General features: G+C 35.6%; 1 protein-coding gene across 10 annotated transcripts in view; it reads left to right on the top strand.

Annotated features, from left to right (window-relative positions):
- The window catches only part of MIER1 (mesoderm induction early response 1, transcriptional regulator), a 63,903-nt gene that overhangs the window by 28,295 nt on the left and 13,037 nt on the right, over positions 1-22,571 (top strand). For all 10 annotated transcript variants that reach the window (XM_011994969.1, XM_011994968.1, XM_011994972.1 and 7 more), the window contains 7 exons: positions 4,975-5,136; positions 6,075-6,207; positions 6,905-6,969; positions 10,996-11,068; positions 18,059-18,210; positions 18,901-18,982; positions 20,108-20,202. In XM_011994969.1, the coding sequence (XP_011850359.1) occupies positions 4,975-5,136; positions 6,075-6,207; positions 6,905-6,969; positions 10,996-11,068; positions 18,059-18,210; positions 18,901-18,982; positions 20,108-20,202 (762 nt within the window). The remainder of the gene's footprint in view (positions 1-4,974; positions 5,137-6,074; positions 6,208-6,904; positions 6,970-10,995; positions 11,069-18,058; positions 18,211-18,900; positions 18,983-20,107; positions 20,203-22,571) is intronic.

Below are 22,571 nucleotides of genomic sequence, written 5' to 3' on the forward strand. Positions count from 1 at the left end.
TTTCTTAAGTTGCTGTTGATAAAAATCCAGAAACAAAGTATGGACAAGCGTGGGTCATGTGCCCACTCCAAATATATGGCCAGAGAATACAGTGATTCCAATTATGTCAGCTGCTGTGGTCCAGGAGGTGAACTTTCAAGGAAAATAAATGTTTGGAATGGAAGAAAGAACATTTCAAAGTACAGAAGTAGAAGAGAGTAGGAGAGGCTTGCAGGGGAAATAAATAATCCTTATGTGATGCTTGTTTATGCTTGCTAAATCTTTAAGTATTTCAGTTAGCACAAAGCAGGAACACAAATACATGCTATTGCAATTTGAAACAGGATTCCTCAGCAAAATTGATTCTGGTTTTTATTGTAGTTGTAGCCCAGAGTTTGCTGCAAGATTTTCACTTTTACCTTAGATTAAATAAGAGACTTTTTATGCTGTCATGCTTCAAGTTGTATTTTTGGTGGTGATGATTTTTTCTTTGTTGCTTACTAAGCTGATATTACTCACTTGATATTGGGTGACAGCTGAGTTACAAGTTTAATACTATTAAGTAAGCATTTTTTTTTCTTTTTTTTTTTAATTTTCTTGAGACAGGGTCTTACTCTGTCGCCCAGGCTGGAGTGCAGTGACACAGTCTCGGCTCACTGCAGCCTCTGCCTCCTGGGTTCAAGCAGTTGCCTCAGCCTCCTGAGTAGCTGGGATTACATGCCAGCACCACCATGCCTGGCTAGTTTTTGTATTTTTAATAGAGATGGGGTTCCACCGTGTTGGCCAGTCCAGTCTTGAACTCTTGACCTCAAGTGATCTGCCCCCTCAGTCTCCCAAAGTACTGGGATTACAGGTGTGAGCCACTGCGCCCAGCATAAGTAAGCATTTTGTTGATTGAGTAAGTAAGGATATTTTGTTTACATTTGATAAAATCCATCTAAAAATAACCTTGTGTAAAAATAAACTATTAGAAGGTATATGAATGTGTAGTTGGGTACAAGGAATATATGGAACCAGGGATTCAGCATCACCAGGACCTCCATCTCTCCTAATCCCTGGTTGAATCCTGTTGCATCTTTTAAATTTTTTCTTTTCCACAACCACTAATTTCATTTAGTTTCTGATCATAATACAGGTGAATGTGTAGTGAATGATAGCAGTGGATTCCCACTTGACTCAGTCTGCTTGGCAAGCAAACTAAATCTTCCCCTGCCTAAGTTCATGTTGAGTGTTTTATTGTGTGTGTAATTTCCCCTAAATACTTCCATAGTGTTAGTAACCATTCAGTATGCTCAAATTGAGTCAGGAATATAACAGATCCCTTTAAAAATTACATAGAACTAGAGAAAGTAGTTAAAAATAGTAATCCTCACTTTCATTAATCTATAACTGATCTTTCAGTAATGTGTAGCCTTCTGAAATGATACTTTTTTTTTTTTTAGTTACTATAAATGGTATGTCTGCTGTAATCAGGGTGACTGGATTATTCATTTTTGTTTCTGTACCTGTGCATTTGTCATTTCCTGTGACTTGAATGATTTTTCTCCATCTGTGCCAGTTCTATTACGATTGTAATTCAAGCATTCCCCCTCTAAATGCACTGTGATCAGGCCACTTTTGACTCTCTGTTCTCTGCTTAGTCAATATTGGAGGTGTTGGAGAATTTTTCTTTGAGAAATGAATTTTTTTCTTTTTCCTTTTTCCTTTTTTTTTCTTGAGACAGTCTCACTCTGTCACCCAGGCTGGAGTGCAGTGGCATGATCTCATCTCACTGCAACCTCTGCTTCCTGGGTTCAAGCAATTATCCTGCCTCAGCCTCCTGAGTAGCTGAGAGTACAGGTGTGCACCACCATGCCTGTGGCTGATTGTTTTGTATTTTTAGTGGAGTTGGGGTTTTGCCTTGTTGACCAGGCTGGTCTTGAACTCCTGACCTTAAGTGTTCTGCCAACCTCAGCCTCCCAAAGTGCTGGGATTACAGGCGTGAGCCACTGCGCTTGGCCTGAGAAATGAATTTTTATAAAGTGAGTCACACTTCTCATCTGTATATCCAAGAGGGAAAAACCTTAATCTAACTATGATTGTCAGACATTCTACATTCTTGATAATGGTTAAAAAAGAAAAATTTTTTCTCCGTGTAGTTAGTATGTCACCTATCCTTTTGACAAATATTTGAGCTGGATATCATATGTCATATGATAAGCTTTATTAAAGTTAATGTTCAAGCTTTATTACCTCCCATTGGATAAGGTGATTTGCAGGTATCTCATCCAGACCTGTGAGATTAGTGGTTTCCAAGGTGGTCTCATACCAGCAGCATTAGCATCGCCTGAGATTTTTTTTTTTTCTTTTTTTAATTGTAGGTTCTCAGGCTTCACCGGAGACTTACTAGGTCAGAAACTTGGGTGAGGCTCAGCAGCCCGTTTTAGTAAACCCTCAAGGTAATTCAGATGCCCTTAAGACAGACCAATGATAGAGAGTCTGAGGGCATTTATTTGGTTGATTATACACCTCTTTTTTTGGAGTGAACCAAGTACCATGATCTTGTCAGAAGATGAGTTCAAAATAGAGCACGGCTGTGTAATTAGCTGTGTGATTTCGAAGGATTAGTTATAACACAGTTATAAAAATTAAAGGTAGTAGTAACAGGATAGTTTTGAGGATCAAATAATGAAACAAGTTTTTCATGAACTCTTAAGGCCTATGTAAATTTTAGTTGCAAACTGTCATGCTTATGTTTTATCTTTTTGGGGCCCTTATGCATACTAGTGACTTCAGTGGCTTTTCTTCACAATAGTGATCAGTTGCTAAACTTGCTTCTGATTTTGGGGTGCAGGGTGTGAGCCTAAGCAAAGTTAAATGACCTGAGATTAGGAGGTCTGGGTATTATAATAAAGTCTCTATCAGTGCAGATTTAATGGAATTGTGTGTTTTGACACTGCTTTCATTGTTGCAAGAAAAAAAGACAATGAAATCAAAGCATCTATCACAAATGCCTGACACATAGAAGACACTTTATGGCAGCTATTTGTTATTCTTGTGTATAAAACTAGCTTTATGCTGGGCACGGTGGCTCACGTTTCCAATCCTACATTTTGGGAAGCCAAGGTGGGCAAATCACTTGCACCCAAGTGTTTGAGACCAGCCTGGGCAACATAGTGAAACCCTTCTCTATGAAAAATACAAAAATTAACCAGGCATGGTGGTGCACATGTATAGTCCCAGCTACTTGGGAGGCTGAGGTGGGAGGATCATTTGAACCCAGTGGGTTGAGGCTGCAGTGAGCCATGATCATGCCACTGCACTCCAGCCTGGGTGACAGAGCAAGATTCTGTCTCAAAAAAATAAATCTAGCCTTTTCATTACATTTCTCTTATTACACTTCTGTCTCTTATTTCGAAGTTTTGTTTTAGTTCCTAAGGACTGACTTCCCACATTCCCAAATACCAATGTCCTGTACCAGATCCTTGGTACATGGACCAGATACTTGAACACTTAAAGCACTGTTGGTGTTGTACTTTGAGAAACACAGTATAAGAGCTATCAGTTGTTTGCCAGCGGCTTATTTAGCTAGAGTGGCAATACCTTGCCTTGATAAAGTTACCACTTTTTCAGGTTGTAGCTTCTGCAAATCATTAGGGGTCTTGGAATTGATTTATCTTTCAGAAATAGATTCACAAACTCATTCATAACCAGAATATCCATTTGTAATGTGAGATAGAAGTTTTGGATGATGCCTTCTTCCTAGTTCTTCATAAGAAAATCTTTTCAAATTATAATCATTAATTTTTTCTCACATGGATTTTGAGTGATGGAGGTTAATTGTGTCATCTAATCCAGTCTGATTTACCCATACCCATTGTAGCAATGTGTTTAACACACTAGCTAGACTTATTTCTTTCTTTTCATGACTGCTGGAGAAATATGAACCATGCCTTATTCATGATTACCCTTTTTTTCTAGCTTCTAAACTGATGATTTTTTGACTGTTTTGCTTCAGACCATGTGCATTGTATGTGGGTGTGCATGAGTGTATAATGTGTTCACATGATTTGGATTAAATTTTCTTTTTATAATCAGAATTCTGTTAACGTTTCCCTGATGCTGTGCATTTCTTGTTTTCTTGTTTACTGGTTAGAGTGAGTAGTTTGTATAGAAAGCTGATCTCATTTCATTGCATATGGACATTTCTTTTGCATCCACAGAGGGTCTGATTTTTGTGGGGATTGAGGGAAGTCCCTGGCCAAGGCACCGTGGTATATTGATATGAATATGGGCTTTTGGAGTTAGACTGTTTAAATCTGGCTCTACTCCTTGTAACTTGTGTGATTTCTGAAGAAATGCTTAAGCTGTCAGCCTCTGTTTTCTCATCTATGAAATGGAAATAATATAACAAGTCGGTATGATAGATGGTAAGGATTGCATGAGATAATTTTATGTGTAAATGGAGATAACCATAGAAAAGAATATGTGGTTAATGTAGTCCATTATCATTTCTGTATATTACTACTGGTTTTTTTTTTTTTTTTTGGCTTTTTTTTCATGTGTTCGGGCTGAGCTCTGGATGCTCTGAATTTCATCTGCCTTTCTGGGTTTGTTAACTTAATTTATAGTCTAATTCTCGTTGTTCTATTTCTCCACCCTCAAGTATGGTACTCTTATTAAGAGTGGGCATCCATGCATAGCGTTAACTGTCATTGTGCATATATTGAATTGATTGCAAAAAGAATAGTCCATGTTAGACCAAGGCTACTTTTTAATTATACTTAAAAATCTTGTCAGCAATTGGAATTGGTTAATTTTATAGAAATACTAAAAAGATTGGGATATTCATGGGTTTCAGAAATATTTTCAGTTTTACTTTTTTATGATCTGAGAATTCATAATACAGCTTTTATTCTTCAGTATAGAATGAATACTCCAGAGATTTGTGGATTATAGCCTGGGAATCAGAAATATCACTGATTCAGAAATTAACTTTTATTTTTATTTATTTAGGAAGGTGACATGCCAATTCATGAACTTCTCAGCCTTTATGGTTATGGTAGTACTGTTCGACTACCTGAAGAAGATGAGGAAGAGGAGGAAGAGGAAGAAGAAGGTGAAGATGATGAAGATGCTGATAATGATGACAACAGTGGCTGTAGTGGGGAAAATAAAGTAAGTGTACATACATATATTTAAGATTATAGTCTTTATTCTTGTTGAAGTTAAAATTTCTTAATACATTTTGATTACTTGTTTTTCATCTTTACTTTTCCTGATTTTAAAAGTGTTAAACATTAAGATATTACAGAAATACATAACATAAAAATTGGAAATCCCCTGTAATCTGCTCCTGAGAGGTAACAGTTTGGTCTTCTCGTTTCAAGTTTCTTTTTTTTCCAGTGCTTATTCTAATTTATTTATACCAACTTTCTTTTTTTTGTTTGTGTGGTTTTTTTGGAGATGGAGTCTCGCTCTGTCACCCAGGCTGGAGTGCAGTGGCGCTATCTTGGCTCACTGCAAGCTCTGCCTCCCAGGTTCACGCCATTCTCCTGCCTCAGCCTCCCAAGTAGCTGGGACTACAGGCGCCCACCACTACACCTGGCTAAGTTTTTGTATTTTTAGTAGAGACAAGGTTTCACCACGTTAGCCAGGATGGTCTCGATCTCCTGACCTCATGAACCGCCTTGGCCTCCCAAAGTGCTGGGATTACAGGCATGAGCCACCACACCTGGCCATTTATACCAACTTTCAAAAAAATGCTATTGCTTTTAAATAATGAAGGCTAATTGTCAGTTTGTGTTTATTTTTCTTTATTTTGAAATAATTGTAGATTTATAAAACTTTTAAAGCTAGTATAGAAAGTTCCTATATGATCCGCTTCTGCTGAGGTTAACATCTTGGTACGGTGCTAGTAACTGCAGATTGAATTATACCAGTTTTTCTGCTAATGTACTTTTTCCTGTTGCAGGATCCAACCCAGAATACGATATTACATCTAGTATATTCATTTTAGTCTTCTGCTTATATTAGAACAAAATTTATATGCTATGGCCTTTCATCTGCAACCATTTTCTTTACATCTTAAAGAAATTAAATTTATTATTCCTCAGGAGGAGAATATAAAGGATTCATCAGGTCAGGAGGATGAAACTCAGTCTTCCAATGATGATCCATCACAATCTGTTGCTTCTCAAGATGCCCAGGAAATTATCCGCCCACGTCGATGTAAATATTTTGATACAAGTAAGTGTTACTGGTTGATAATATTTGAATATAATTTTTACTATTTTAGGTATTACCTAAAATCCTCATTTTTTAAACTGGTCTTTAAATTCATTTAGTCTGAAATTCTTTTCAACAGTAAATGGATTTTTATTGTAAGTTATTAGTTTAGTAATGCACGGTCCCTGTTGTTAGTGAATATACTACGGTAATTGTGTCATGTACTGCTTGACTTCAGTTGTATTTGTTTTTTCCTTGCCCTGTTTTTAAATGTTTGTTTCATGGTCATATTTTTATTTCTCATAGTCTTTCCCTTAGTTTCCATTTTTTACTTTCTTTGCCTCTTAGCCTTTTTTAGGTATATTGATAAATACACCTAAATTTCTCTAGTTTAAAAAGAAGAAAAACACTTGAAGAAAAATAAACTGTCATGAAATATGTAGTAAGGTAATATTATCTTTATTCTAAATCGGTGTTTTCCCATAAGTTTTTATAGGAAATCATTTCATGAGAATACAGTTATGTAGAAAGTTAATGGTTTTTTTGGTTTTGTTTTTTTAAGTGATAGGGTGTTAATTATTTGGTTAGAAATATCTTGGCTTAATTCATTAGATACTTTTGAGCATATCCAAATATTTGATGGTAGATGTAAAAATAATTTGTAGATGTAGACAGTTTAAGCAGTCATTTTATAGTATTGGTGTCTTATTTATTCTAGACAGTGAAGTAGAAGAAGAATCTGAAGAAGATGAAGATTACATTCCATCAGAAGACTGGAAAAAGGTAGTTAGAACAATATTTTCCCAAAATTTAGATAAATTAATATTTTTTTAAAAGCCTAGTGTAATTATTTTTTACTAACTATGTATATTGATAAAATCGATGTAAGCACTTTTATGACATTTAAATGTTTGGTAAATGTTCAGATTCCTTAACACATCTAGGTTAGAGATATATTTATCTTTTTATAAAATAAAATGAATTTAAAGGATTGGATTTTGTTGAGGAAGTCGGCACTCAAACTAAGATTAGAAATCTACATTTCTGGCCGGGTGTGGTGGCTCACGCCTGTAATCCCAGCACTTTGGGAGGCTGAGGCAGGCAGATCGCTTGAGCCCAGGAGTTTGAGACCAGCCTGGGCAGCATTGCGGGACCCTGTCTCTTTTTTTTTTTTTTGAGACGGAGTCTCGCTCTGTCACCCAGGCTGAAGTGCAGTGGCCGGATCTCAGCTCACTGCAAGCTCTGCCTCCCGGGTTTATGCCATTCTCCTGCCTCAGCCTCCCGAGTAGCTGGGACTGTGGGCGCCCGCCACCACTCCCGGCTAGTTTTTTGTGTTTTTTTAGTAGAGACGGGGTTTCACCATGTTAGCCAGGATGGCCTCCATCTCCTGCCCTCGTGATCTGCTTGTCTCGGCCTCCCAAAGTGGTGGGATTACAGGCTTGAGCCACCATGCCTGGCCCCCTGTCTCATTTTATAAAACAAAACAAAAAATAAAACAAAAATCCACATTTCTGATTTAGTCCTGAAGTAGTGCTGAATTAGGCATTTGTTGCCCTGTAAAAAGTATCATATATATATTTTTCAATATTATGGAAAGCAATTGTGGAGGCTTTGATATTTGTTAAGTAAATTTTGTTTAGTAGTTTGTAAGTTTTTCATTCTGTATTACTTTATAAAAGGAAAACTCTCCAAATGATTGAATTTAATGTTGACATTTATAACTGGTAAGCTTATTGTGTGAAGAAAGAGATTTGGCTTCTTTATAACTATATACAACTTAATTTCTGAAATGAATTTAAAGATAATATGTTGAGATTAGTTTTTAATTATAAAATATATAGCATATAATTAATCATACAGTTAAGTTAAAGAATTTTAAGTTATTGTAAAAGAACTGAGCTCTTAGGAAAATCTGTCAAAATGTTATGTAGAATTAGCTGGTTGCAATGTTTTCCTTTGTTGTCCCAGCTTGGGAGGCTGAGGTAGGCGGAATCACTTCAGCCCAGGAGTTTGAGACCAGGCTGGGCAACCTAGTGAGACCCCATGTCTTCAAAAAAATTTTTTATGTAGAACTGGTTAAAACAAATCATTTATATAAAAGAAATAATGTTATTTTTGTTGAGAGACAAGATTAGCCCAGTGTGCGGTATGTGTTAATTTGAGCAAATGATGGAACTCAAGACAGAAAACAAGAATCACAAAAGTTTATTTGTGTGGCCCATTTGGGCAAGGGTTCTTTCATCCTGTTTTTAATCTGATTCCTGCAGTAAGCAGAAATTAAGATGAAAAAAGCTAGAAACCATGGGAGTCCTTTTAAATTGCTGTCCCACTACATATTCAAGTTTATGTATCTTCAACATATGTTGTTTTTTTAATCTGGAGTGTTCAGTAGAGTATTTGATTAAGCATTCAGTGCTTTTTTTTAAATGCAAGAACAAAAGCTAAGAGGTAGAACACCTTCATTGCTGGAGGGTATTAATTACCCATACCTTACTCAGAAAGGGTATTAATTAACCACACCTTTCTCGGAAAAAAAATTATGTAATAAAGCAGGCCAGAGTAAATGCAGATTGTTTTCTTTCAGTGTGATTTTGTTGTTGTAAATAATTGTCAAGGTTCAGAGCTTCATTTTTTTTTTTTTTTAAGATTTACGAAATTGGCCGGGCGCGGTGGCTCAAGCCTGTAATCCCAGTACTTTGGGAGGCCGAGACGGGCGGATCACGAGGTCAGGAGATCGAGACCATCCTGGCTAACACTGTCAAACCCCGTCTCTACTAAGAAATACAAAAAACTAGCCGGGCGAGGTGGCGGGTGCCTGTAGTCCCAGCTACTCCAGAGGCTGAGGCAGGAGAATGGTGTAAACCCGGGAGGCGGAGCTTGCCGTGAGCTGAGATCCAGCCACTGCACTCCAGCCTGGGTGACAGAGCGAGACTCCGTCTCAAAAAAAAAAAAAGATTTACGAAATTGAGTTTTTATAGAAACAAGGTAGGGGAAACAGTTTTGAAGTCAAATCTGAATTTTAGTTATAGCTCTAGAACTTAGTAATTGTGTGCTTCTGAGAAAATCAAATTTTTGAGCATCTTCTTACATGTAGTATAGGGATAACAATGTCAGCCTTATGGGGCTTGCTTGAAAGATTAAAGGAAAATTACATATATGATAACATTACATATAATGATCTTCAAAGCTGTTTCCCTTCTCTTCCCTGTACTACACAACAAATTAACAGATGAAAAGAAATGTTCAGAACTGGACAGGAAAAAGGAAGTACCTATCTTTATACTAATCCAGATGTTCTCAACCCTGTTTTATGTTAGAATCATTTGGGTAACTTAGAGGTGCTGACTACCAGGGCCTTCATTCATAGATTCTAATTTAATTGTCCTGCGATTGATCCAGGCATTGATCGTTTAGAAGCACCCCAGCCAGGGTTAGTAATGTGACAGTGTTCTTTGGTAGGCATAGGTGAATTAAATTAAAAGAGGCACAAGATGTGACAATAAAGGACTCTTTTTATAGTAGAAGACATAAAGAGAATTCCATTGTAAGAGTAGAGAAAATTTGTTGTAAGTTTGATTCTTTTAGAAAACTGATCATGAGAAGGATTGGTTTTTCTTTTAGGTATAGCAATAACTTTATTACATAAAGCATGTCTTTGAAGTTGTACTGGATAAAATGAGATCCTCACATCAGTGGGGTAATAATAGCAGGAGAGAGATTTTCCAAATCCTAAGAGTTATCAAAACTTCTAGACCATGATTTTGTACCTTCCATGCCCAGTTTTGAAAATGTCAGTGTGTTCTTAACATTTAGCCATCAGACAAAAGAGGGTACTGTAATCTTGGTCTCCTTGCATTGTGAAATTTCACCAGTGGTAGTTTCCAGTTGCTTTTCAGAACAGCCAGTTTCACCTAATCTGTGATTTGACTATATAGATTTGATTACTAGATTTCCTATTTAATTATATTTATGGGAGGAGGTTTTTCATTTTGTATTGTTTTAATGAAAGTCAAACCATAACCTGCTTTATCTATTTTGTTTAGAGTTTCTTTCATTCGGCCCCTGCTGAGCTTTATACAAACCCTTTTTGTTATTTTTCTTAACTTGAAGCTCTGTTTTTCAGACTTCAGTGTATGTCAGAATCACCTAGAGAGCTTATTAAAATACCAATGACTGAGTCCTGTCCCCAGAGTTCCAGTAGGTCTGTAGGTCTGGGGTGGGACCTTAGCATTTGCATTTCTAACAGTTTTCCATTAGCTGTGTGTGGTGGCATGTGCCTGTAGTCCTAGCTACTCAGAGACCAAGGTGAGAGAATTGCTTGAGCCTGGGAGGTTGAGGCTGCAGTGAGCCATGATCACTCCAGCCTAGGTGACAGAGCAAAACCTTGTCTCAAAAAAACAAAAATTTCATAGGTGACACTGATGCTATACTGCTCATACAGGGATCATATTTTAAGACCACTGTCTTAAGTGTAGATACTCTGAAAATATCTGAATTTGACTTTGTTTTTTACGGGTTTTGCAGTTATCTTACTAATGAAGTTATCAGAATTCACTTCTTTGTCTCTATATTTTGAAGTAAAGTTTGTATTTATTGTTTATGTTGCATTTCACCTCATTATTATTACTAATATTTTCATCCAGTCATTATTTGTCATTCATCTTCACAAAGGTACCTCTGAGGTAGTTAATTGTTTTTGTATTTTATGACAGAGAAACCAGGAACAGTTTACTAAGATGGTAAGGCTAGAAAATGGATATAAAATCTGTTACTAGATCTTACTAATGTTTTATGTTATTTTTAAAATAGGAGATTATGGTGGGCTCCATGTTTCAAGCAGAAATTCCAGTTGGCATTTGTAGATACAAAGAAAATGAAAAAGGTGGGTTATTAGTAAAGTTACATAGCTGAATTTATGCTTTCAGTGTAATGAACTGTTACTTCATGTGTAAAATGTGATAAGAACATGACAGCCTACTAAGTAACCCCATTGTAACCCCATTGGTTTGTGAAAGAGAACCCTTCATTATTCCTGTGAGAAGAATATGTTTACTCATCAGTTTGGTCTATAGAAGCCTAGCCAGAAAAGGAAAAAGCAAATGCTTTTTTTCGTTTTAAAAGTGACTTACAATGTCTCAACAGTTTTTTTTACCTTTTTCCCCATATTTTCAGTGCTCTAAACTTTAACCCTTTTCTGACCTTTATAATTCAGTTTTTAAACGTCCATTTTATATCAGTGAAAGGCATAAAAACAAACGAGAGTGAGTAACTGACATAAAAAGCTTATTTGCTCCTAAAACTTTCAGTAAGCAAAATGGAATGCTTATTAAAATGGAGTACTTTGGGCCAGGTGCAGTGGCTCACGCCTGTAATCCCAGCACTTTGGGAGGCTGATGCAGGCAGATCACAAAGTCAGGAGTTCGAGACCAGCCTGACCACATGGTGAAACTCCATCTCTACTAAAAATACAAAAATCAGCCCATCGTTGTGGCGCGCGCCTGTCATCCCAGCTACTCAGGAGGCTGAGGCAGTAGAATCACTTGAACCTGGGAGGCGGAGGTTGCAGTGAGCCAGTATCGTGCCACTGCACTCCAGCCTGGGTGACAGAGCAAGACTCCGTCTAAAAAAAAAAAAAAAAAAGCAAAAATGGAGTACTTTGATGTTTGTGTTTTAAAAATAATTTGGGAAAACAACTTCTATACTTAAATTTTACATTTTTTTTTTGTTTTTTTTTCATTTCATTTGAAAGTCCTGAAGTAAGTCATACTTACAATAACATAATACTTGAAGGGGTTGTTTTTGGTTTTTTGTGTTTGTTTTTTTTCTTTGTGAGATAGAGTCTTGCTCTTGTTGCCCAGACTGGAGTGCAATGGCATCATCTCAGCTCACTGCAACCTCCACCTCCTGGGTTCAGGTGTTTCTCCGGCCTCAACCTCCTGAGTAGCTGGGATTACAGATGTCTGCCACCACGCCCAGCTAGTTTTTTTGTGTTTTTTAGTAGAGATGGGGTTTCGCCGTGTTGGCCAGGCTGGTCTCAAACTCCTCACCTAGTGATATGCCTGCATCAGCCTCCCAAAGTGCTGGGATAGTCTCAATCTCCTGACCTCGTGATCCACCTGCCTTGGCCTCCCAAAGTGCTGGGATTACAGGCGTGAGCCACTGCACCTGGCCGAAGATTTTTTTTAAAGAGGCTGTTTCAGATTATTCACTTCATGTGAGTTCCAGAAAGAATGCTGTGTATGTGTCCTTTTTTTTTTTTTTTTTTTTTGAGACAGAGTTTAGCTCTTGTTGCCCAGACTGGAGTGCCATGGTGCGATCTTGGGTCACCGTAACCTTTGCCTCCCGGGTTCAAGCAGTTCTCCTGCCTCATCCTCCCAAGTAGCTAGGATTACAGGCATGCACCACCATGCCTGGCTAATTTTGTATTTGTGGTACGGGCAGGGTTTCTCCATGTTGGTCAGGCTGGTCTTGAACTCCCGACCTCAGGTCATTTGCCCTAGGCTTCCCAAAGTGCTGGGATTATAGGCATGAAGCCACCGCGCCTGGCCATGTGTGTGTGTTTAATGAGTTCATGTGCAGTGTGACATCACTCAGCACTAGAAATATTTATTTCTTTTATTTCAGTTTTCTTCACATTTCAACTTAACATACACGAAACCCTTTGGAGTTACATAAATAGAAGTTTTTTGTTGTTTATTTCTTTTTAGCATTCTTTCCAAAAACTTACTTTATATTCTAAGTATGCACCTATCTCAGGGCAAGCAGCAGGTCAGAGGCAGTCAAGGGAACATCACAGGCCAGTACAGTTTTTGTGATAGCAATATGTTTTAATACATCATTTAAATGTTTAATAGCTACCACTTATTTTTCAAGGTAATTCCTGCAATATATAGGAACATTGAAGCTAGCAGTATGCAGTGACTTTATTACATATGGAAATTCTGTACATATGATATGTTCTGTGAACACATAATTGTGTACCAAAATAAATGATCTGTTGGCTTTTGTATTTATTTTTGTAATTTAAATGTCAGTTTTATGCTTTACTTATATAGTGGTTAGCAGTGTTCTCCACTGAGGTTTTTCTTTCTGCAAATAAATGAAGAACTGAAAGTTAGACATTTCTTTTTATTAAATTTCTTTTCAGTTTTGACAATGAAAGATAATAGCACCTATTTTATGTTTATATTTTAGTATTTATATTATTATAAATTTATAGTTGAAAATAGTTTTATTGCAGTATACTTTATTTTAATGTTTGTATTATCATATATCAACAGTGAACACATTCTCTTATTATTTATGCTTAGTTTTAATTTTTAATTTTTGTGAGTACATAGTAGGTGTATATAATTATGGAGTGCATGAGATGTCTTGATGCAGGCATGCAATGTGTAATAACCACATCATGGCAAATGGTGTATGCATCCTCTCAAGCATTTATCTTTTGTGTTACAGACAATTCAGTTATACTCCTTTAGTTCTTTAAAAATGTACAATTAAGTTATTGATTATGGTCACCCTGTTGTGCTGTCAGCTACTAGGCGTTATTCTATTTTTTTGTACCCATTAATGATCCCTACCTCTCTCTCACCCCTTTCCCACACCGACCTTCCCAGCCTCTAGTAGCCATCCTTCTGCTCTATCTCCATGGGTTCAATTGTTTCAACTTTTAGATCCCACACATAAGTGAGAACATGGGATGTTTGTCTTTTCCATGCCTGACTCTTTGCTTAACATAATGACCTTCAGTTCCATTCATGTTGTTGCAAATGACTGGATCTTATTCTTTTTTATGGCTGAATAGTACTCCATTGTGTATAAGTACCACATTTTCTTTATGCATTCATCTGTTGATGGGCACTTTGTTTGCCATCTGTGTGTATTGTTTTGAGAAACGTCTATTCAGATCTTTTGCCCATTTTTAAATCAGATTATTAGACTTTTTTTCAATAGAGTTGTTTGAGCTCCTTATATATTCTATTTATTAGTGCCTTCTAAGATGGGTAGTTTGCAAATATTTTCTCCCATTCTGTAGGTTGTTTCTTTGTTGTTTCCTTTGCTGTGCAAAAGCTTGTTAATGTGATCCTATTTGTCTATTTTTACTTTGGTTGCCTGTGCTCGTGGAGTATTATTCAGGAAATCTTTGCCCTCAGTCCAGTGTCCTGCAGAGTTTCCTCGGTATTTTATTGTAGCAGTTTCATAGTTTGAGGTCTTAGATGTAAGTCTTTAATCTATTTTGGTTTTTGAATGTGACAAAAGATAGGGGTCTAGTTCCATTCTTCTGCATATGGATATCCAGTTTCCCAGCAACATTTATTGAAGAGACTGTCTTTTCCCAGTGTACATTCTTGGCATCTTTGTCAAAAACGAGTTCACTGTAGGTATATGATTTGTTTCTGGGTCCTGTGTTCTGTGCTGTATGTCTTATTTTTATGCCAGTACATGCCGTTTTAGTTACTGTAGCTCTGTAGTATCATTTGAAGTCAGGTAATGTGATTCCTCCAGTTTTATTCTTTCTGCTTAGGATAGCTTTGGCTATTCTGGGCCTTTTATGGTTCCATATAAATTTTAGGAACTTTTTTTCTGCTTCTGTGAAGAATGTCATTGGTATTTTGATAAGGATTGCATTGAATCTGTAGATTGCTTTTGGTAGTATGGACATTTTAATAACACTGATTCTTTGAATCCATGAACGTGGAATATCATTCCTTTTTTTGTGTGTGTGTGTGTCCTCTTTAATTTCTTTTGTCAGTATTTTATAGTTGTCATTATAGAGATCTTTCGCTTGTTTGGTTAATTTCTAGGTATTTGATTTTATTTGTGGCTGTTTAAAATGGGATTAGTCTTTTGATTTCCTTTTCAGAATGTTGACTTGGTGACATATAGAAATATTACTGATTTTTATATGTTGATTTTTGTATCCTGCAGCTTTACTCAATTTGTCAGTTCTAATAGTTTTTTTGTGGAGTGTTTAGGTTTTTCCAAATATAAGATCTTATCATCAGTAAACAGGGATAATTTGACTTCTTCCTTTTTAATTTGGATTGCCTTTATATCTTTCTCTTGTCTAATTGTTCTGATTTTTTCATGGTTTAAATTCTAACTTAATATTTTCCATTTTAACATGATTTTAGAAAGTATACATATGTAATTTTTTTCAGGAATGAGTGATTTATGAAGCTTTCTCTTTTTGAGAATTTAAGTATATTAGTTTGTGTAAGGAGGATAGACTAAACTTAGCAGAATGAGATTGCTTTGGAGGGATTGCTGTGGTAAAGGGGCACTCCTCAAACTCAAACTTTTGTCAAGATACCCAGAATTTGTCTCCACTTAGGATACCCTATACTACAAACCAAATTCGTGACACTATTAGGTAAACTATGCTGTTAGGAATAAAACTTGTCAAAGGGACAGTGCTGATGAGTGCATTCTTGTGGAAAACATTTCACAAGATGTTTCTCATGAGTTTCGTGAGCACAGACTTTTTTTTTTTAAGTGTCACAAAACTAAGATATCCTGATATCTTTATTGTAGGGATTACTTAACGAATGGATCAGAATTCTCCTTTTCATTGATACATGGAAACCTCCTTACCTAGTATCTTGGAGAGACACAAATTTTTTCTCTCTGCCATCCGACTTTTTTTATTATTCTCCATGCAGATTATATATTCTTCATTGGTTAGCACTCCTAATTCAGACAGTTAAATAAACATGATTTGTTAGTTATAACAACATTCCAGGCATGCTCCTTTGGACTTTTGTCTGTTTTAGTTACAAAATCTCCTAAGCTACACTTAACTTTTTCCTAAATTCATGTAAGTTATCATTTATACTAACAACAGTGTATTTTAACCTTTTGTTTGCTCATCTTTGTAGCCTTACTAGTAAGTAGGTCGATCCTTGCCCCATAGGCACTTAGTAAACATTTGGTGCCTAAGTGAATAGGTGGCTGAATTATTTCCGAGTTAGGGTTTCCTTGTATGGCCTTGTCTACCCTGAAGATCCCAAGAATATAAGTATATTATATAAGAATATAAATTATATAAGAATATAAATTATATAAGAATATAATTTAGTCTGCAGAGAACAGAGGCTGAGCAGAGAATAGAAATCAATAGCAGTATATCCAGATTCATTTTATCATGGTAGTTTTATTGTATTTATAATTTAGGGTATAACTAGGATTGTACCAGCAGATTAGAAAAGGAATGATGTTTATTAAGGAAAATTTTCTAAATATTTTCCTTTGAGCTGTACTTTAAACAAAAGTATTTTGGGAAACAAGGAAAGATAGAAGAAGGTTTTGAAGTGTGTGTGGGTGAGGAGACATGATAATTTGTGTGAAAATAATACGGCTGGGCGCGGTGGCTCACACCTGTAGTAATCCCAGCACTTTGGGAGGCTGAGGTGAGCAGGTGAGCAGGTGACGGGGTCGGATCGAGAACCAGATCATGGGGTCAGGAGATCAAGAACCATCCTGGCTAACGTGAAACTCTGTCTCTACTAAAAAATCAAAAAATAGCCGGGGGTGGTGACACATGCCTGTAGTCCCAGCTACTCTGGGAGGCGGAGGTTGCAGTGAGCCGAGATCGAACCACTGCTCTCCAGCCTGGGCAACAGAGCGAGACTTCATCTAAAAAAAAAAATTCATTGCCTGGTACATAGGATATGCTTAATTAGCTGTTAATTTCTTTTCATAATAAAAGAAACTTTGACACTGTTATTCTTGGTCTCTTAAAGTCAAAATGTTTCTCAGGCTGGCTCCTTCCTGTTGGCATTTACACGTTTGCCTCATCTTTGAAAACAAACCAAAACAACATAAAAACTTTTTTCAACTCTACTCTCTAGCTACTCCCCTATCTCTATCATAACTAAACTTTTCAACAGTCTTATTTCTTCACTTTCCATTTTCAATCTTATCCAGTGTGGCTTCTGCTTCTATCTCTCTACAGAAAGTTCTCACAGCATTCACCTCCTTGTTAGTAAAGCTGGCATAACCTTTTCAGTTTTCATCCTCATCACTCAACAGAATTTAACCAGTCTTTGAAGCTTTTCTTTGAAACACTCTCTTCCCTTAGCGTCTGTGAGGTTACATTCTTGGTATTTCTTCTATTTGTGACTTTCGAATTTTATCCATGTTTTCTTCTTATCATTTAGAATTCCACAGGATTTGTCTTAGGTCATCCTCCTTTCCTTACTTTTTGAGTTTTAATTAGATTTAGGCTTTAATCTTATAATGGAAATTATGATGAAACTTAAATACCTTTAAAAAAGTAATGACTTTTGTTTTTGTGAAAGTGATTTATACACATTATACACTCAAGCATTATAGAAAATATAAAGTAAAATTTACCTCAAATCCCACCACCAGGAATTAAGCAGTGTTAACATTTGGTGAGCATTCTTCTAGACATTTTTTCAAAAACAGTAGTTACAGTTACAATTATAGGATTTTAATATGTGCCAGAATGATTGTAAAGTGCTTTAAATCCTTAAAACTATGTGGTAGAGTTACTGTTACCTCCTTTCACAGATGAGACAGAAGGGAAGTAATTTGCCCAAGGTCATCATACACATAGTAAGTGGTAGAGATGATATTCAAACCAAGAGAGCTTGGAATTTGGTAAACTCAAGATAAAGTCAGACTGGATCTGCAGGGGGCATAAAGTGGTACCTCCTCTTTGTTTAAATTGTTTAATTCACTTAAACTATAGTTGTTGCCCAAGAAAGAAGTCAGGCAAGCAGTAGAACCACACTATACTTCAGTTCTCAACATTTGGCTCTGAGTTGTTTATTTAGTAATATGTTTTAACACAGACTCTGTCAGTTTTTAGAAATTTTTTTAACACTGTCTTTTACTAATTTAGTATATGAAAATGATGATCAGCTCCTATGGGACCCTGAGTACTTACCAGAAGATAAAGTGATTATATTTCTTAAAGATGCGTCTAGAAGAACAGGTGATGAGAAGGGTGTAGAAGCAATTCCTGAAGGATCTCACATAAAAGACAACGAACAGGTATGTGAATAAGAAACAACTATTAGAACTTTGCCATACACATTTATACATGTAAATGCTGTCACTTGCATTGTTGTTATTCTGTCCACCCTATTTTTTATAACATTATCAACAGGGAATCTGAGGTTATAATCCCTGTAAGATACCCCTTGTTACCACACTGACTTCATTGGTGTGAAGCTCAAAACCGAAACAAAAACCTGATGTTTTATTTTGCCTGTATATACTTTTCATTAGACTTTTTAAAATTCCTTTGGCTATCCCTAAGAATCTGTGGATATCAAGTTGGAATTCTCACCTCAGATAATGTTATGTACATGGTAAGACCAGAGCCTACCATGAACCTATCTTTTTTACCTTTTTAATCATTGTTTTTCTTTTCTGATTTGTTTAAAATTATAGGAATCTCAAGAAGCCACAAAGAAGGGATTTTCATTGATATAAAATGAATTCCTTTTAGTTCCTTGGATACTATGGCCACCAAGTTTTTACATATCCTACTTTGTACATATTTAAAGGTAGTTAATTTATCAGGATCGAATTCATACTTGTTTTTCTTTGAAGTTCTAGTCACTAAAGTTATTTGCCCTCAAAAAGAATGAGAACACTGGATTTTTGAAAAACCTTTACTCTTGTAGTATTGAACTGTTTATAGTCCTTGTCACATATTCAAGCCTTTTATTTTTCTAGGCTTTATATGAATTGGTTAAATGCAATTTTGATACAGAAGAAGCATTGAGAAGATTAAGATTTAATGTAAAAGCAGCTAGAGGTAAGTATAATTTTTATTTATTTTCATGATTTGGCAGAAATTTTAAAAGTAAGCTTTTCAGTTTACCTAGGTATAATAGCCTAAACTTAATAATACTGATTTTTCTGAGTTTGATAAATATTTACAAAATACCAAGTAGTATACAAGTCGTTATGGGGGTATAAGACTGTTCCTTCCTTCTTTGTGGGAAAATACGATCACATAAGTAAAAATGTAAAAATTTATACTGTCTTATGCATTCAAGGCATATTTATAAATATTTCCTTATTTGATCTTGATAATTGCCCTGTGAACTAGGTAGTATGACAGATAATACCTTTACTTAAAGGTAAAAGTTGATGAGCCTGAGATCTCTGAACTGAAGTAACTTGGCTAAAGCAAACATAATTCATCAGTAATGAAGCCATGACTAAAATTTGGATTTTTCTTTTTTATACTAAATCTAGCTCCTACCCCCCTTCACTAAGATTACTACTTATATATATTTAAGTAACAAATGAGAGATATTTATTTAACAAAAATTTGAGTGCCTTCTGAGTTTTGAGGATGTAACTATAAGCAAAGTCCCTTCCCCTTGTGGTGCTTAGAGCTTAGGTAGGGAAACTGGAAAACAGCTGATGAATTCTTCAAGGAAAATTAGAGGGTGCTATTGAAACCTGTAGTAATGGGACTTAACCTAGTTGGGGGAGAGGGTAGTGCTTTTAGGGAAAGCATTCAGAATGAAGTGATATTTGTGTTGGGATGGGAAAGAATTATCTCAGTGAAAGGGGATGAGGTGGAGGCAAGAAATAATTACAGGCAAAGGAGAGACACCATGCACAAAGTCTGAAGTAAGAGAGAACATGGCAATTTTAAAGAATTGAAAGGTGACTAAGATAGTTTGATCATGAAGCTTTAAGAAGACAGTGGCCCAAGTTGAAGCTTGAGAGGTAGGGACCAAATCATTCAAAATCTTATTAAATAAGGAATTGTTGTCACTTTATCTTTTGCAACAATTAGTAATAGAGCTCAGGAGTAAAATGTTTCCCTCATTTTTACCAGAAAGTTAAGTTTTCATTTGTAGTTTTGTTTTATGCAATATTTGGGGGAATATTGCTTAACAGTTTGTTCCTCTCATCTTGTCAGAGGAATTATCTGTTTGGACAGAGGAAGAGTGTAGAAATTTTGAACAAGGTCTGAAGGCCTATGGAAAGGATTTTCATTTGATTCAGGCTAATAAAGTAAGTAATGATAATCTCTTTTTTGCAAAAAGAAATTTAGTTGAACAACTCAAATGGTCATGTGTCTTAATTTGCTATGTTGTCTAGTGTTAAAGGTTTCATCATTAATATGACAATATTTTGGTATTTAGTGAGTAATTACAGTAAAGCTGCCTATACTTTCTAACCTATAATTACCTGTTGGTGACTGTTTTCAGTGCATCATATTGCAGGTGTTTAAGAATTGCACTCATTTACAAGCATGTTAATCATCTTCTAGTTGGGGTGTGTATGTGCAATGCAATTCTTTATAGCTGTTGTCCACAGTCTGTGACTAAATATTTTATGGAGGGCCTTTGAAATAATTTGGAAACTTTAAGGCACTTTCAACATGACATTATTTGCAATTAAAATATTTATTACATTTGCTTAAATCCCAAGTGGTCTAAAATCAAATACTTAATATTTAACTTAGTTTTAGTCAACATTTAATTTAATTTTGTAGAAGCTTCTGTGTCAATAAATCAGCTTTATATTCTTATAGTTTGAGAATTTTATTTAACATAATCGTTTATCATTTCATGTTGATAATATCAGTCATGTAATTTATACTCCAAATAACTTTATAATTACTTACAAATTTGTTTTAGGGCTTAATTCTTATAACTGAAATTAGGTATGATTTTTAATAGTAACTATATAATTATATGGAATAGAAAAATGTGTTGTTTCCATGAGTAACACATTAGGACAACAGATTAGGACAGGCAGAATTAAAGTCTTGGGGATTAAATGTAGGAAATTCCTAGGCTTATGATTATCACATTATTTTTAGTTAGTAGAAATGACAAGGGTATTGGTTTATGTAATTCCTTAAAGATAGCTTCTAAGTTTTGTGTTGTAGCTTGTCCACGACCTTGTTGAAAGTACCTGGGCTTGTATCTGAGGCTCTGAATAGTCTTCTACCACATCTGTCTTTTTATACATCTGGGTGTGATTGGATTGTATCCAGTTGATTTTTTTGACACATATTTAATATTTTTTGTTATTAATAAAAGTTATTTACAAACCCTGTGGGTTCATTTCTTAAATTTTGTCGTGCATTAACTAGTTTATTGTTGTTCTGTTTTTTTTTTTAAAAAAAAAAGCAGGAACTGGGCAGTGAAGAGCCCCACTCCCAGCTAGTTCTTTCTTAATTATTTTGTTGAATGTTGGCAGTTTACCGCAGATAACACTAATAGATAAATTTTTAGTTTCAGCATTTAGGATAACTTAGAAGACAATGTAGTTTCAAAATTGTATACCCTTAATGTTGTGTTCATATCATCTGATAACCTCAAATATAGTTAACATTCAAGAAAAGGTGCATTATGTGACTGGCCATGTATGTTTTGATTAAAAAAGAAAAAAGTTCATTGTTTCATGATTGAAAGGGACAACATTTTTGGATGAGGTTTGTTGTAGTTGTTGTTGTTGTTGTTGTTTAGCACTTCTGCTTGAATTAAAACATTCTAAACCAAACCATGCTGAATTACCTAAGGAAGGGACTCCTGGAATGATAGCTGATGTAATAAGCAGCAGCAACAACCCTGACCAATATGATTTTTTTAAAGGAGCTAAGAAATTACTAGGTGACTTGAAACTTAGAGCCAAATAACATAAGTATTAAAAGTATAACCTTGATTTCTTATAAATATACGGGACAGTGGCATTTAAATGTTACAAGGTAGAAGTCAGCCAACCTCTACATAATATACTAAATTCGTGAACAAAAAGAGGACAGTAATTCTTTAAAAGGGAGAAGAGTACTCTAGTGAAAATATCAGGTTTGTTTTTATATCTAGAATTAAAGTTCAGATCTTAATCATAAGTTCTATTATGAGGGCTTTTGTTGAAGATTTTTTGTAATCTTAACTTTGCATGCCCCAAAATGACTTTATCTTTTTGCTTTCAGTAAAGTAGAGTTGACTTAGCTTGAATCTATCTAGAAATAAGATCCTAGAGGAGACAAAAAAAGAGCTTGAGAGGATGGTTTTTTTAAAAGTCCTGATTGCTGTCAATCTCAGAGCAATATGGATCAGAGCTGTAAAGTGCAAACAGGAAGAAAGCAAAATATATGTTGGGTAATGGAGGGTATCATCAACACTTGTCCTTCAGGTGCAATCTGTGCTATAGAATATTTACTTCAAGAGTAGAAATTTATGGGATGAAGAAGTATGTTGCATCCAAAACACATACACACACAGGATTTCCTTTTAAATTGTTAGTATTGCTGGTGCAGTGGCTCATACCTGTTATTTCAGTACTTGGGGAGGTTGAGGCAGGCAGATTGCTTGAACCCAGGAGTTCAAGAACAGCCTAGGCAACATGGCAAAACCCCATCTCTACAA

Source organism: Mandrillus leucophaeus, unplaced genomic scaffold (assembly GCF_000951045.1).
Source record: "Mandrillus leucophaeus isolate KB7577 unplaced genomic scaffold, Mleu.le_1.0 Scaffold464, whole genome shotgun sequence".
Classification (NCBI taxonomy): Eukaryota; Metazoa; Chordata; class Mammalia; order Primates; family Cercopithecidae; genus Mandrillus; species Mandrillus leucophaeus.